Here is a 14,534-nt window from a genome sequence, read left to right on the forward strand (position 1 = left end):
CCACTTTGAGAGGTATGATACTGTGAATAGAATGTCACAGAGCACTGAAAGATCTAAGTGGTAATGAGGTTTCTGGAGTAGATGACATACCCTCAGAATTATTGGTCCTTGGGAGAACCAGCCATGATAAAATTATTCCACATGATGTGCAAAATACATGAGACAGGGAGAATACTATCAGAGTTCACGAATAATGTAACAATTAAAATTCCAAAGAAAGCAGGTGCAGACAGGTGTGGATACTGCCAAAACACAAGTTTAATAATTCATGGTTGCAAAATATTGACATAAGTTGTTCACAGAAAAATGAAAACATTGGCAGAAGCTTATAGCAATCCAAGGCTTTTTCATTCTTCTAAACTAAATCATTTGATACCATGTTTGATTGAATTCTGGCGATCTTCAATTTTTGTTAAAAACTCAGTTTTCCATTACTTTTATCTCGATTTGCTATTTCACTATTAATTTTACAAATTATTTAAACATTTTAGTATGATTTACACAGACCGCCTGGTTAGCCTGCAGCCTAACGTACGGCTTTCCGGAGTGGGAAGGAGTGCCTGGTCCCTGGCACGAATCCGCCCAGTGGACTTTTGTCAAGGTCCGGTGAGCCGGCCAGTTGGTGGATGGTTTTTAGGTAATTTTCCGTCTGCCTCACCGAATGTGGGCTAGTTCCCTTTATCCCACCTCAGCCACACTATGTCAGCGATTGCTGTGCAAACAAGTGCTCCACGTATACGTGTGAAATCAAGAGCCAATTCGTATGGAATTGTATTTGAAAGTGGTAACTATTACTGGTGTTGAAAAAAAAGAGCTGGTAATAAATCAGCGATGTTAAAATGGCATTAGTGTTCTCAGAAATTCTGAGACCTGAACCAACTAATTTCAGATCATGAAGAAATTTACTCTGCCTCTAAACAACTGCAGACATTCCAAAATTACTGACACAAGCACGTAACAGCCACACAATATTATTATTATTATTATTCATGTTGCAAGACATTATTGTTCAATTATTGGTTGGTCATGTATAATGTGTGTGCTGAATGCAGGGAGAATCAGTTTGGGTTCTGGAGAAATGTAGCAAAATGTGAGGCAATACTGACCCTAGAAGTTAGTTATCTTACGAGGGACACACACGAAATTTTGAGGGTAGCAGGGATAAAATACAGTTAGTGAAAGGGTATTCACAACTTGTACAGTAACCAGACAGCAGGTATAACAGCCTAACGTCTTGTTTTTCGATGAGCAAGCAGTAGAGGAAACCAAGGAGAAATTTTGGAAGGGGATTAAAGTTCAGGGAGAAGAAATAAAAACTTCAAGGTCTGCTGATAACATTGTAATTCTGTCAGAGATGGCAGACTTGGAAGAGCAGTTGTATGGATTTGATAGTGTCTGCAGAAGAATATATAAGCTGAACATCAACAAAAGCAAAACAAGGGTAATGGAATGTAGTCAAATTACACCACGCAATGTTGAGGGAGGTAGATTAGCAAAAGAGACACTAAAAGTGGTAGAGGAGTTTTGCTATTTGGGCAGCAAAATAACTGATGATGGCCAAAGTAGAGAGGATATAAAATGTAATCTGGCAATAGCAAGAAAAGCATTTCTGTTAAAGAGGAATGTGTTAACATCAAATAGAAATGTAACAATGGGAGTGAACGATAAGCATTTCAGGCAAAAAGTGAATAGAAGCTTTTGAAATATCATGCTATATAGGACATATGCCGAGACATCACGGTTTTGTCAGTTTGGTAATGGAAGGATGTGGGAGTATAAAAATTGTAGAGGAATACCACACTGTAAACAGTTTGAAATGGCTGTAAGTTGCAGTAATAATACAGAGATGAAGAAATGAAACTTCCTGACAGAATCGTTCTGGAAACATCCCCCAGGCTGTGGCTAAGCCATGTCTCCACAGTATCCTTTCTTCCAGGAGTGGTAGTTCTACAAGGCTCACAGGAGAGCTTCTGTGAAGTTTGGAAGAGAGGAGATGAGGTACTGGTGGAATTAAAGCTGTGAGGATGGGTCGAAAGTCATGCTTGGGTAGCTCAGTTGGTAGAGCACTTGCCCACGAAAGGCAAAGACCCCCAATTTGAGGCTTGGTCCAGCACACAGTTTTAATCTGCCAGGAAGTTTCATATCAGCGCACACTCCACTGCAGAGTGAAATTCTCATTCCAGAGATGAAGAAGCTTGCTTTACTAGGATGCAGAGTTGCAGCAACCCAGTCTTTGGACTGAAGACCCCAACAAAAATAGAATTTTTTTCATTTTCAGTTGTGAAATAGTGCCACAAATTTTCAACACAGCTTATCTGTGATTGCTGCTACACTTTGGATCTTGTAAACATTTAGTGAGTTAGCTTGCTTAGCTTTTCACATCACAACTAATTGAAGATGTATTTTTGGGCCTCCCACTAGGTTGAATATTCCATTTTACACATAAAATCTGAATTGTTAACCTGTCTGGATACACAAAAGGATACCTCCTTTGTTTTTAGTTGTTTTTCATGATAGGACACATTCTAGCACCTTCATTAGCCCTGGAGCAAAAATTTTGTAAACAAGGAGTAGGCCAGACATTTAACAGTAAAGGTGAACTTATTTCAATGTTACTGGATCAGATTCAACTTTTAAAATGTCAATATGATGCATTACTGAAAAAAAGCCAGTAAAGTGTACAGGAAAACATGATTCTCCATTCCAATTCAAAACAAAGTTTAATAATCAGTATGCCTACAGCATACAATTTGAAACCAGTGACCATTAGCATCGTATTCCACCAACACTAAACGACCTGAGCTTTCCTTATGGAAAACTAGAGTGATATAGAAGTTTATGAAAGAAATTTCTGCCACCTGACTTAATTGTTTATTTGTTGTACACAGTCATGATTTTATAGCTATTCTCAAGTGCATGTTGAAATTTTAAAATATGCCTGATCTGTCTGTGACATTTCATGTCATGTGTCATAATTGAAAAAAACATTTCTGGTCTTGTAGACCAGTTGTCATATTACAGGATATGAATACATATCCAAGATACATAATATGGCTGACATTGCATACAGTGAGAAAGCATTAACACATAGTATAGCATATTTAACACCAATAAATGCATACATGCTGGTCACATGAATATACAAACTGTTAAATATGCCATATTGTATGTTATCAGTTTTTCATCTTGGGTATGTACTTGTATCCTGTATTGTATTCACAGGAGAGGAAGGAGAAATTATCAGCAGGGCTCAAGAGATATTGGGAATGGAAGAGAGCATCGAAGAACTAGTCATAAGAGCTCCTTAGTGGGCTTAAATCAATAATAATAATAAAGTATCCTGTAATACAACAACTGGCCTGTAAGACCAGAAATATGTTTTTTTGACAATGACATGTCACAGACAAGTCAGACACATTTTAACATTTCAATATGCACTTGCGAATGGCTACAAACCTAAATCATTAAGGTTTACTATAAATGAACAATTAACACTCAAATGGCAGACCTTTCTTTTGGTTTCTTTTAAAGAAATAAAAAGAAGATACTCTATCTATCTAACTAACCCAATTTAAATGGCTGGAAGTACAACAAGCTTTTATTAATGTGTATTATCATGAGGCAATGCATATGTAATATACATTTATGCATAAAATATCTTACCATCGAGGAAGACTGATTTGACAAGACGTGTATATGCAGTACTTGTCATTCCCCATGCTGGATGCTCCAAATTGTTACATGACGCATTGTGTGTTCTGTAGATATCAGAAGCATCACATGTAGGTATTTGCAGAACATGAGCTGGATCTGCAGGAACTTTTAAAGAAATCAGGAAGTCTCCCATGGCCTCCGGGGGTATGTTAAATCTGTACAGAAGTGATAATTCAAGAAAGTTATGTACTCAAAATTTACAGCAAGAGATTCAGATATAATTTTTTATGAATTTATTTACACAATTTTTCTATGGAATTGCATTCATGATGTAACAGTTAAAATCTGTACAAACCAAAATTTCTATGTGATTTAAACGTTGGAAGGGACATACGAGGTATGATTGGAAAGTTGTAAGAATGGATCCGCTACTGCTTACTGGTTTGGCGGACAGGTACACGGAGGGTGGGGAGTGAGTCATTGCCTTGTCCTAGAACACCCTCTGACAGGAAACTGCATTTCTTTCATTCAGTTTGTTGTGGCAGCTGGTTGAGTGCAAGTCTGTTAGGGCTCCGGATTCTGTCTGCATGAATAAAGATGGAGCAACGAGTTTGTGTGAAATTTTGTTTTAAAACCAGGAAATCAGCTTCTGAGACTTATGAACTATTAAAAACAGTTTTTGGAGATACAGTAGTTGTATGAGCCAGTCAAATGTTTTTGTCTGGTTCAACAGATTTAAAAATGGCCGCAAATCATTTGAAGATGCACCACAGTCTGGTTGTCCTTCCACCTCAAATAACGAATGAAAATGTTGTGAAAGTTCACGACTTACTGCACTCTGATCTTAAACTTACAATTATGGAGATGGCTGATGAACTTAATTTAAGTTTCTATGCAGTTCAGTCAATTATAACAAGATCTGAGTTGGGAGCTAACTATGACAATGCTCCGGCTCATCGTGCCTCCTCCATCATTGAATTTTTGATCAGATTCAAAATTCCTGTGCTTCTACAACCGCCATATTCCCCTGGATAGGGCCTTCTACCTGTTTCCTAAAATGAAATTTTCATTGAAATGGAAGCGATTTGACTCTATTTAAGACATCCAGCAGATACGGAGAGCGTCCTTAACACACTTCAGGAAAAAAATTTCCAGGAATGTTTCCAAAAGTGGAAACACTGTTGGAGTTGGTGTGTTCAGTCAGAAGGAGTCTATTTTGAAGGAGATGCATCACAGTAGCATGTAAGTACCACCATTGTACAATTACAGCCCATTCTTAAAACTTTCCAATCACACCTCATATATATGAATTACATTTCAGACAAATATTTAATGCATGGGTACTTCAAAAAGTAAGTTACACATTTTGTCCTATACTAAGACCATGGCACAACAGTAAGTGCATATTTTCAGACGAGAGTACATGTTCGAGGTTTCCTGCAGACACACTCCTACTGCAGGGCAGGTAACAGGTGCATCAAATTTGGGAATGAAATGACATGGAAACTGGAAATGTACTCCAAAACTAAAGTACATGGGGCAGCACAAGTCTTGTGGGCAAAACATCTAAGTTGCACACTGACTCAACACAGAATTCTGGCGGTATAAGGACCAAATGCAATGTTGTATCCAGACAAAGTGAAATAGTGCCAGTAATTCAACAACAGTTCCACAATTGTGGGTGATACCAATTGGGAAGGGAGGCCACTAATATCTATGGCCAATGATAGTGTCCAGTCAATCCAGGATCTGATTTAAAGCAATTACAGATTTTTTTATGATTTGGAAGTTCATACTGTAGCTCTCGAAAGGATCAGTGAACAAGATGCAGACTTCAGTTTATGAGGAACTGAATGATTAGCGGAATGTTCCAACAACTGTATACAGAAATTGGTGACTGTACTGAAAAATAGTAGTGTATCAGTGTTACTTTGAAGTGTCATGCAGGATTTAGTAAAAGTTAAGTTGGTTTGCCATAATAATCTGTAACTTACCATACTTTTTAAAATCCTCTTGTACACTTAAATAACACAACCAGGAACATTAAGGTCAATGCTTTACAGGTCACTGGATTCTCTTACTGTACTTCTGCAAATATGGCAAACCATTTTGTAAATAGCTTAATATCACTGATATAACAACGAAAACAATCAATTTTTTTCATATCACTGGTGTGTTACATACAATCAGGAATTTACATTTGAAAAAAGAACTCAAACCCATGTGAAATATCAGTCTTGTGCAGCACAGTGTTTGTGAGTATTACAAGGAGGGTTTTCAGAATCTATTGTTAGAAATGGGAATATCAGATTTTTCAGTCATCTATTATCATTAAAAATCATACCGGTTGATCTGATAAGTAATTTATGTTGGCGGTGTATGATGTAAACTATAAAGGGAGATTTATATGAATTTTAGAGTTCCTAACATGTTTTTTACAGTGGCCAACAAAGGGCACCAGTTGTTATGCAAGATACCCAATAGCACGTATAATGGACCTCCGTGGTATGACTTCTTTATGTATTTTAGGCAGACCATACAATGGGCTCACCCAACAGAAAATTCCTCTCTGTGTATTTGGAAGGGACACTAATACAGGCAATATTATTTCATGTACGTAGGTAGGCATCTTGTGGAGAGTTATATAAGGACTTGTGAGCATGCTCATGGAGCACATACTGTATCATTCTAGTGGGCACCAGAGTGTGCTGGATTGCCACCCTGTCTAGTAATGGTGTGTTGGTGGTGATTAAGAAGTGATTCCCCAAGTCCTACCCAGAATAACTGACTGGGTAAGAGTTGTTCTCATCAGAATCGACAGCAGACTAACACCGACAACGATAGTTCAGGTATACATGCCGACGTCGCAAGCTGAAGATGAACAGATAGAGAAAGTGTATGAGGATATTGAAAGGATAATGCAGTATGTAATAGGGGAGCGAAAATCTAATAGCCATGGGCGACTGGAATGCAGTTGTAGGGGAAGGAGTAGAAGAAAAGGTTACAGGGGAATATGGGCTTGGGACAAGGAATGAAAGAGGAGAAAGACTAATTGAGTTCTGTAACAAGTTTCAGCTAGTAATAGCGAATACCCTGTTCAAGAATCACAAGAGGAGGAGGTATACTTGGAAAAGGCCGGGAGATATGAGAAGATTTCAATTAGATTACATCATGGTCAGACAGAGATTCCGAAATCAGATACTGGACTGTAAGGCATACCCAGGAGCAGATATAGACTCAGATCACAATATGGTAGTGATGAAGAGTAGCCTGAAGTTCAAGACATTAGTCAGGAAGAATCAATATGCAAAGAAGTGGGATACGGAAGTACTAAGGAATGACGAGATACGTTTGAAGTTCTCTAACGCTATAGATACAGCAATAAGGAATAGCGGAGTAGGCAGTACAGTTGAAGAGGACATCTATAAAAAGGGCCATCACAGAAGTTGGGAAGGAAAACATAGGTACAAAGAAGGTAGCTGCGAAGAAACCATGGGTAACAGAAGAAATATTTCAGTTGATTGATGAAAGGAGGAAGTACAAACATGTTCCAGGAAAATCAGGAATACAGAAATACAAGTCGCTGAGGAATGAAATAAATAGGAAGTGCAGAGAAGCTAAGATGAAATGGCTGCAGGAAAAATGTGAAGACATCGAAAAAGATATGATTGTCGGAAGGACAGACTCAGCATACAGGAAAGTCAAAACAACCTTTGGTGACATTAAAAGCAACGGTGGTAACATTAAGAGTGCAACGGGAATGCCACTGTTAAATGCAGAGGAGAGAGCAGATAGGTGGGAAGAATACATTGAAAGCCTCTATGAGGGTGAAGATTTGTCTGATGTCATAGAAGAAAAAACAGGAGTCGATTTAGAAGAGATAGGGGATCCAGAAATCTAATGGATTATGATCCAGTGAAATAGCACGCCCCCTCATCCCACCCATCAACCAGGGAAGACAAGACTGATATGTATCCAGACGTTAACAGTGATATGTGCTGGAGCACCATCACGTAACAGCCACATAACACTTAAAATCATCAATGGCACTTCTTCCAGCAGGGGAGGCCAAGTTACCTGCATGAAACAAGTTCTGGTCTGTTAGGTGACATTGAAGGAAGAATGGTCCCAAAATACGGTTGCCAATTATCTCAGCCAATTGCGGCTGCACCGATGCTTATGACTCCGTGTCACCATATCGTGGGGGCTCTGCATACTATGCCACAAATGACATAATGAAAGCTGAAGATACCACTCTGGGTAAAGGTGGCCTCATCTGTGAATAGGATGGAGAATACATATTCCAGAACTGTGATTGCCTGGTGAAGAAACCAGTGACAAAACTGCTACCAATGTTGAAAGTCTGTCACTAGTAAGCCCTGCACATACTTTAAATGATAATGGTAGTAACAGTTGTCATGGAAAATGTTCCATACAGTCATCTGGCTTACCCTGTGCTGGCAGGTCAACTGCCCGATACTGACACGGCAGTCATTTTCCACAGTGTTAATCACATTTCCCTCCAAGTCTGGTGTCCGAACATATCGGGTATGTCCTTCATGATTTCCTGCTTCCTGAAATGATCCTGTCTCAGACAAATGATGAAACACTGTTGCAAACATTAAATGCCATGGTTATTGTTGGCAGGAATAGGTCTCCTGATACAACCTTGCTGCCTGCCACCCATTGCCATTTGCCTTTCCACAAGTAAAAACCCTGTCAGCAAGCTCTCATTTCGAATATAGAACCATTGTGCACAATGCTGTATCACATCCACTACAAGGTGAGTCAGCAAGAGAAGTGAATCAGATACAACATTACCAACTGCAATGGCAGGAGAGGGTGCTAGGGCATGAGAAAGAGTACGACTCTCTGGGAGGAAACCACGCATACTGTAACTGTGGTTACATGGTGCAGCACATATTAGCTTGTATGATTGAATAAATTGTCTCTAGCATGGAAACCATGCACTTTCAGACGTAAGTTTATTACATCTCTTTGGTCCGTATCATCTCATCGATCATGCTGTAGGGTTCGCACATGGTGGAAACAATTATTCTGTATAGCAGTATTTTAATGAACTAATATAAAAATATATGTTATAGTTGCACAAAGGAAGAGTAATGATTTTACTTTCATAAATATCACATTCATGAAACAAAAAGAAATTTAGTGCAGTATTAGTGCAAAACAGCATGAATAAATTTTAATACTTTGTAAATATAATACCGATAAAATTTGTTCAAAAAGAGAATGTAATGTATTTTGAAAATATAACTTTGAAAACAAGGGAGATATGATTTTCCAACCTGCTTATGGGATCATGTTGATGCCAGTGGTACTAGGCAGCGTACAGCAACAGCTGATGCAAGAAAGCCTAACAATGCATACAAAAGTAAGTGGGAAATAATATTTTAACTGTAACAGGTGTTTCGTATAACAGCTGCCCAACATAAAACTCATCATTCTGTTTCCACATATCACAGTCAGAAACAAACAAACAGTTTATGCTGGGGTCATATTGTTTTGGTTGGCAGGAGAGCCATCACCGTGTTACTAGAGGAGGCCGAAAGGCACGCGTTTTAGCTCACGCAGGCTGGCGTGAGGTCTGGAACAGGACAAGGAAATTAGAATTTAGAAAAACGGACGTAGCTGGTGGAATGCTTAACTTTAATCCGTTAATGAAGAACGTCAGTCTTGCCGGTACATGATTCACAATATCAATGGTAACTGATAATGGCGCCTTGCTAGGTCGTAGCAAATGACGTAGCTGAAGGCTATGTTAAACTATCGTCTCAGCAAATGAGAGCGTATTTTGTCAGTGAACCATTGCTAGCAAAGTCGGTTGTACAACTAGGTCGAGGGCTAGGAAGTCTCTCTAGACCTGCCGTGTGGCAGCGCTCAGTCTCCAATCACTGACAGTGGCGACACGCGGGTCCGACGTATACTAACGGACCGCGGCCGATTTAAAGGCTACCACCTAGCAAGTGTGGTGTCTGGCGGTGACATCACACATATTGACCCCTGTGGTACTCATTGTCAGTGCAAAAACCAAGAATAAATTTTTAAATTTGTAAATATAAAAATGAACGGAATATCTTTGGATGCAACTGACTCGTGGGAGAATTTCTTATATTTCGAAAATAAAAGTTTTGAAAACAAGGGATATATGTATTTCCAATGTGTTTATGGGGTCACATTCACCCCATTGGTACTAGGAGTGCTGGACACATCAAACATGGTCTACATTTCACAAAAAAATTGAACATGGTCTATGTTTGACACACACATGTCAAACGAAACTGCACATTGCCTAGTATTTGACAAAACTAGTGCTGTTTGACAGATTGTTTGGTAGTTTACAGAGGCTTTGTGCTTTCCCACGAAGCAGCTAACACATCTGAGGCAGACTGTCATACTGAGCCTGACAACTCGAGTGCCGTACTCACCGCTTTGAGAGGTGCCTTGCGAGTGCGGTGGCATTGGCGAGGTCCTGGAGCACGCCCTTGACCTGCTGCTTGTCACTGTCGCTCGCCTCATTGGTGAGGTAGTGGTGGTACTCCGGCGTAAACAGTGGCACGTTCAGCCACTCCGACACCTGCTTCTCGTGCTCCAACAACTTCTGCGCCAACCTGGCACCCTTCTGCAGCCCTGTGTGCACCTCCTCCTCCAGCTCTGCATCACTCACGTCCAAGTCGTCTGCAACACAGCACGTCAGAGCGTACCACATATGGCCCCACTGTTTCCTTTTGCAGAGTTCACAGACAAATATGCAGGGTTTTGTAATCAGTGTCAAGCTCACTAAAAAGCTTCCCAGATAACCTTAAAAATTAATTAAAAAGCTAAAATACTAAAATCACCGATGTTCGACGTTGCTGCAGCAACTTTCCTTGAGGCACAGACTTATTAGCTGGGGAATGAGGGCCACAGTGTACTGGGTCTCTAAAGGGATCATAAGACTACATTTGTGACCTGGTGCAAATACACTGCCTGACAAAAGAGTGAATCATCCAGAAGACACTGTCGGTTGTCAATGTAACTTTGTACACGTACTCTGTAACTGATTAGAGTTCCTGTGGCCTGTGGCAATTAAAAAGGCCACAAGAGAGCATTAGTGTAATTCATGTTTAGTACTGCCAGGCCTGGTAGAATATATAAGGGGCATGAACAGCGTTGGATGTTGAGTGATCACTGTGAGGGAAAAGGAGATGCCATATACCCAAATGAGACAACACTGTCAGCACCTGACAGAGTTCAAAGAGGGCCTCATTGTGGGTCTCCATTTGGTCAGCTGGGCGAATTGTGCAACATGCAGATTTGTGGGATGTCCTGATGAGACACTGGCCCGGTAAAGGATGGCAGGAATATTTGTGCTCAAGGTTCCAGTCGACCATGTCCGAACACTGCAAGGAAGGGTCACTGAATTGTGCATCGAGCACATCTCAAATCCTGTGCCTGCCATCCAAGACAAAGTTAAGACATCCCTACAACATTCTGTGTCATCCAACACCACTGGTCAGAGTTAGCTGCAGATGACCAAAGGAATGCCTACCAATGTGTAAACTCCACTATACAGATGACTATGTCTAGAGTATTGCTGTGACCAAGAAACATGAACTTCTAATGAACGGTGTTGCAAGGTATTCAGTGAAGAACTGTGTTTCTTCTTTACTTCAGACGATCAGTTTTGTCGAGTATCGTGGCAAACTGAGGAAAGGTCCCATTTTTCAAATGTTTTGGAGAGGAACAGCAGTATTGCTCTCGGAGTCATAATGTGGGAAGGCACGTGATGTGCCTTCAGATCATAGATGGTAGTGACAGAGTATGTGACTGTACAATGTTACGTGATGGACATCCTTCATCCTAATGGGTACCTCTCATGTGACAGTATCCTGTTGCCATTTTCAACAGGATAATGACTCTCCACTTGTGGCATGTGTCTCTGTGTGCTGCTAAGGTACTCTCATGGCCCATAAGCACCCCAGATTTGACCTTGATAGAATATACATGGGAACACATCCTTCCCAGTGCCAATATCCAGAATATCAAGTATTGATTATGTCAGTTGCAAGTCTGCTTGCTTCAAAAGAGGATACAACAACTTTATGTCACCATTCTCAACAGAATGAGTGCATGCATCCAGGCCATATGGGGTGCAATGTCATGTTAATAAGTAGAAGAGTTCCTAGATAACAGAATGCAGCATATCATTCTCAATGGAGAGAAGTTTTCCAAAGTAAGAGTGATTTCAGGTGTGCTGCAGGGGAGTGTCGTAGGACCGTTGCTATTCACAATATACCTAAATGACCTTGTGGATAACATCGGAAGTTCACTGAGGCTTTTTGTGGATGATACTGTAGTATATCGAGAGGTTGTAACAATGGAAAATCATACTGAAACGCAGGAGGATCTGCAACGAATTGATGCATGGTGCAGGGAAAGGCAATTGAGTCTCAATGTAGACAAGTGTGATGTGCTGCGAATACATAGAAAGAAAGATCTTTTATCATTTAGCTACAATATAGCAGGTCATCAACTGGAAGCAGTTAATTCCATAAATTATCTGAGAGTAGGTATTAGGAGTGATTTAAATTGGAATGATCATATAAAGTTGATCATTGGTAAAGCAGATGCCAGACAGATTCATTGGAAGAATCCTAAGGAAATGCAATCTGAAAACAAAGGAAGTAGGTTACAGTACACTTGTTCACCCACTGCTTGAATACTGCTCAGCAGTGTGGGACCCATACCAGATAGGGTTGATAGAAAAGATAGAGAAGACCCAACGGAGAGCAGCGCCCTTCATTACAGGATCATTTAGTAATCGCGAAAGCACTATGGAGATGATAGATAAACTCCAGTGGAAGACTTTGCAGAAGAGATGCTCAGTAACTTGGTACGGGCTTTTGTTGAAGTTATGAGAACATACCTTCACCAAGGAGTCAAGCAGTATATTGCTCCCTCCTACGTATATCTTGCAAAGAGACCATGAGGATAAAATCAGAGAGATTAGAGCCCACACAGAGGCATACCGACAATCTTTCTTTCCACGGACAATACGAGACTGGAATAGAAGGGAGAACCGATAGAGGTGCTCAAAGTACCCTCTGCCACTTGCCGTCAGGTGGCTTGCAGAGTATGGATGTAGATGTAGATGTGGACTCCTAGTGCAAGTTCTTTGACAATTTGACTATTTTCTAATCACTGAGATAACGTCACACATCCTCTCAGCCAGCTGAGTTTCAAATGTTTCCTGCTCCCCTTCTCCATGGTTCACTTTGCTTTTGTCATGTAGTGTATTTCAGTTGGCACAGTAAGTATACTGAAAAAACAGATGCGGTGGCAATGGGATCCCTGGTCACAATTCTAGTAGCGGTGGACATCTTCATGTAAGCACTTGAATGAAATGCCTCAAGCTCCACGTTGTCCTCTCCACTACGTTGGCTGTGATATGTGGGTGATAACTTCATTTGGCCACATGGGAAAGCAAAGCTGCATTAAACTCCATCAGAATATTAACAGCTTACGATAGAACAGGATTATAATGGTTCAATTCCGCTCCTAGATGTGGACGGCTATAGAAACCCCATTGGAAAACTCAGACATAAAGTCTACCGAAAACTTATCCACACCAACCAACACCTGTAAGCCAAATCCCACCATCAGCTGATTCAGAAGCATTCCAGTCTACACATGCTAACTGCCAGAGTCGACCACATCAGTGACAAAAACAGCATCGAGCAACAATTGAAAAAGTTGTATACAATACAACTGAGCCAAAGGATAAAACAGCAAAATATAACAAGATCTACAAAATTCAGCAAGAAAACAGAGACAGAAAATTAAACGAAGGAGAAGCACCTGGTGATGCACATACCTTCCAACAATGGCATCATTGGCCTATCTTGTTTGAACCCACAAATACCACTGGGTATCAATAGCTACAATATAATATATAAAAGTGTGAATTTGTGTGCAAGTAATGAAAATTTGACTTTCAGCATTCGTTTGTTGCAGACTGGGTGATTTATATAATTTGTGAGTGGTAAGTGTAATTATACAGAACTTATGCTACGACTCCTAATTACATATATATTTTTTAGTTTTGAATTTTTTACATAAAATTGATAAAAAATCAAATCAAACACATTGTTTACTAATAATTTGAATGTTATTACTCTCCGATTTGCTTATAATCAATATCTGAGCTATAAATTCTCCTGAATAAATCATCCAGTTTTTACGAAGTCGTAATCATTTATTTGTCTATACATGTACATCACATACACAGATTTCTGTCCCATTTTAATATTTTCTTCTTGATGTGTCTTCTTTTTTTATCTTAGGGTATGTACAGAAATGAAAGAAGTGGAGGCTCCAAATGGCCAAGTGTTTAGAAGCAATAGCATTTTTGGCATAGGACTGGTGAGGCCCTGGGCAGTGGCTGATGTAGTGGAAGGAATGCAGAACGATAGTGTGAAGAATGTGGGTCACTTTCCTAAGTGGAAGCTATTTTCATTTTCAACTAGCTGTTACCTGTTGCTGTGCCCACGTATGAGTTCTTCTGTTATGGTGAGTGACCGTGAGTTAAGTAAGCTAATGTACGTGCAATAACTTCAGCTGCCCCTGCATACCTGCCTATTTGGGTTAGGCATAGTTAATGATGTGCTCACCACTATTCCCCTACATACAGAGGGGCATGGGCAGGAGCATGCATCTATGAATTGTGCTATGGAAGTTATGTCCAAGTATGGATTAAACATACTCAATATTGTATAAGCATTGTATTCATTGCTTTGAATCATATCACATGGCATGTATCAGCTAATAAAAGCATTTACACATACATGACGAAGTTCAAAAGTCAGAGAGTCGATATT

At 40.0% G+C, this 14,534-nt stretch overlaps 1 protein-coding gene across 1 annotated transcript in view; it reads right to left on the reverse strand.

The window, feature by feature from the left end:
* Window positions 1-14,534, reverse strand: part of LOC124717096 (peroxidase-like) — a 198,619-nt gene that overhangs the window by 114,489 nt on the left and 69,596 nt on the right. Inside the window, exons 3-4 of the mRNA XM_047243801.1 lie at window positions 10,104-10,353; window positions 3,664-3,869 (exon numbers count right to left, since the gene is read on the reverse strand). Of these exons, the coding sequence (XP_047099757.1) occupies window positions 3,664-3,869; window positions 10,104-10,353 (456 nt within the window). The remainder of the gene's footprint in view (window positions 1-3,663; window positions 3,870-10,103; window positions 10,354-14,534) is intronic.

The sequence above is a fragment of the Schistocerca piceifrons genome, chromosome 9, assembly GCF_021461385.2.
Source record: "Schistocerca piceifrons isolate TAMUIC-IGC-003096 chromosome 9, iqSchPice1.1, whole genome shotgun sequence".
In the NCBI taxonomy this organism is placed as follows: Eukaryota; Metazoa; Arthropoda; class Insecta; order Orthoptera; family Acrididae; genus Schistocerca; species Schistocerca piceifrons.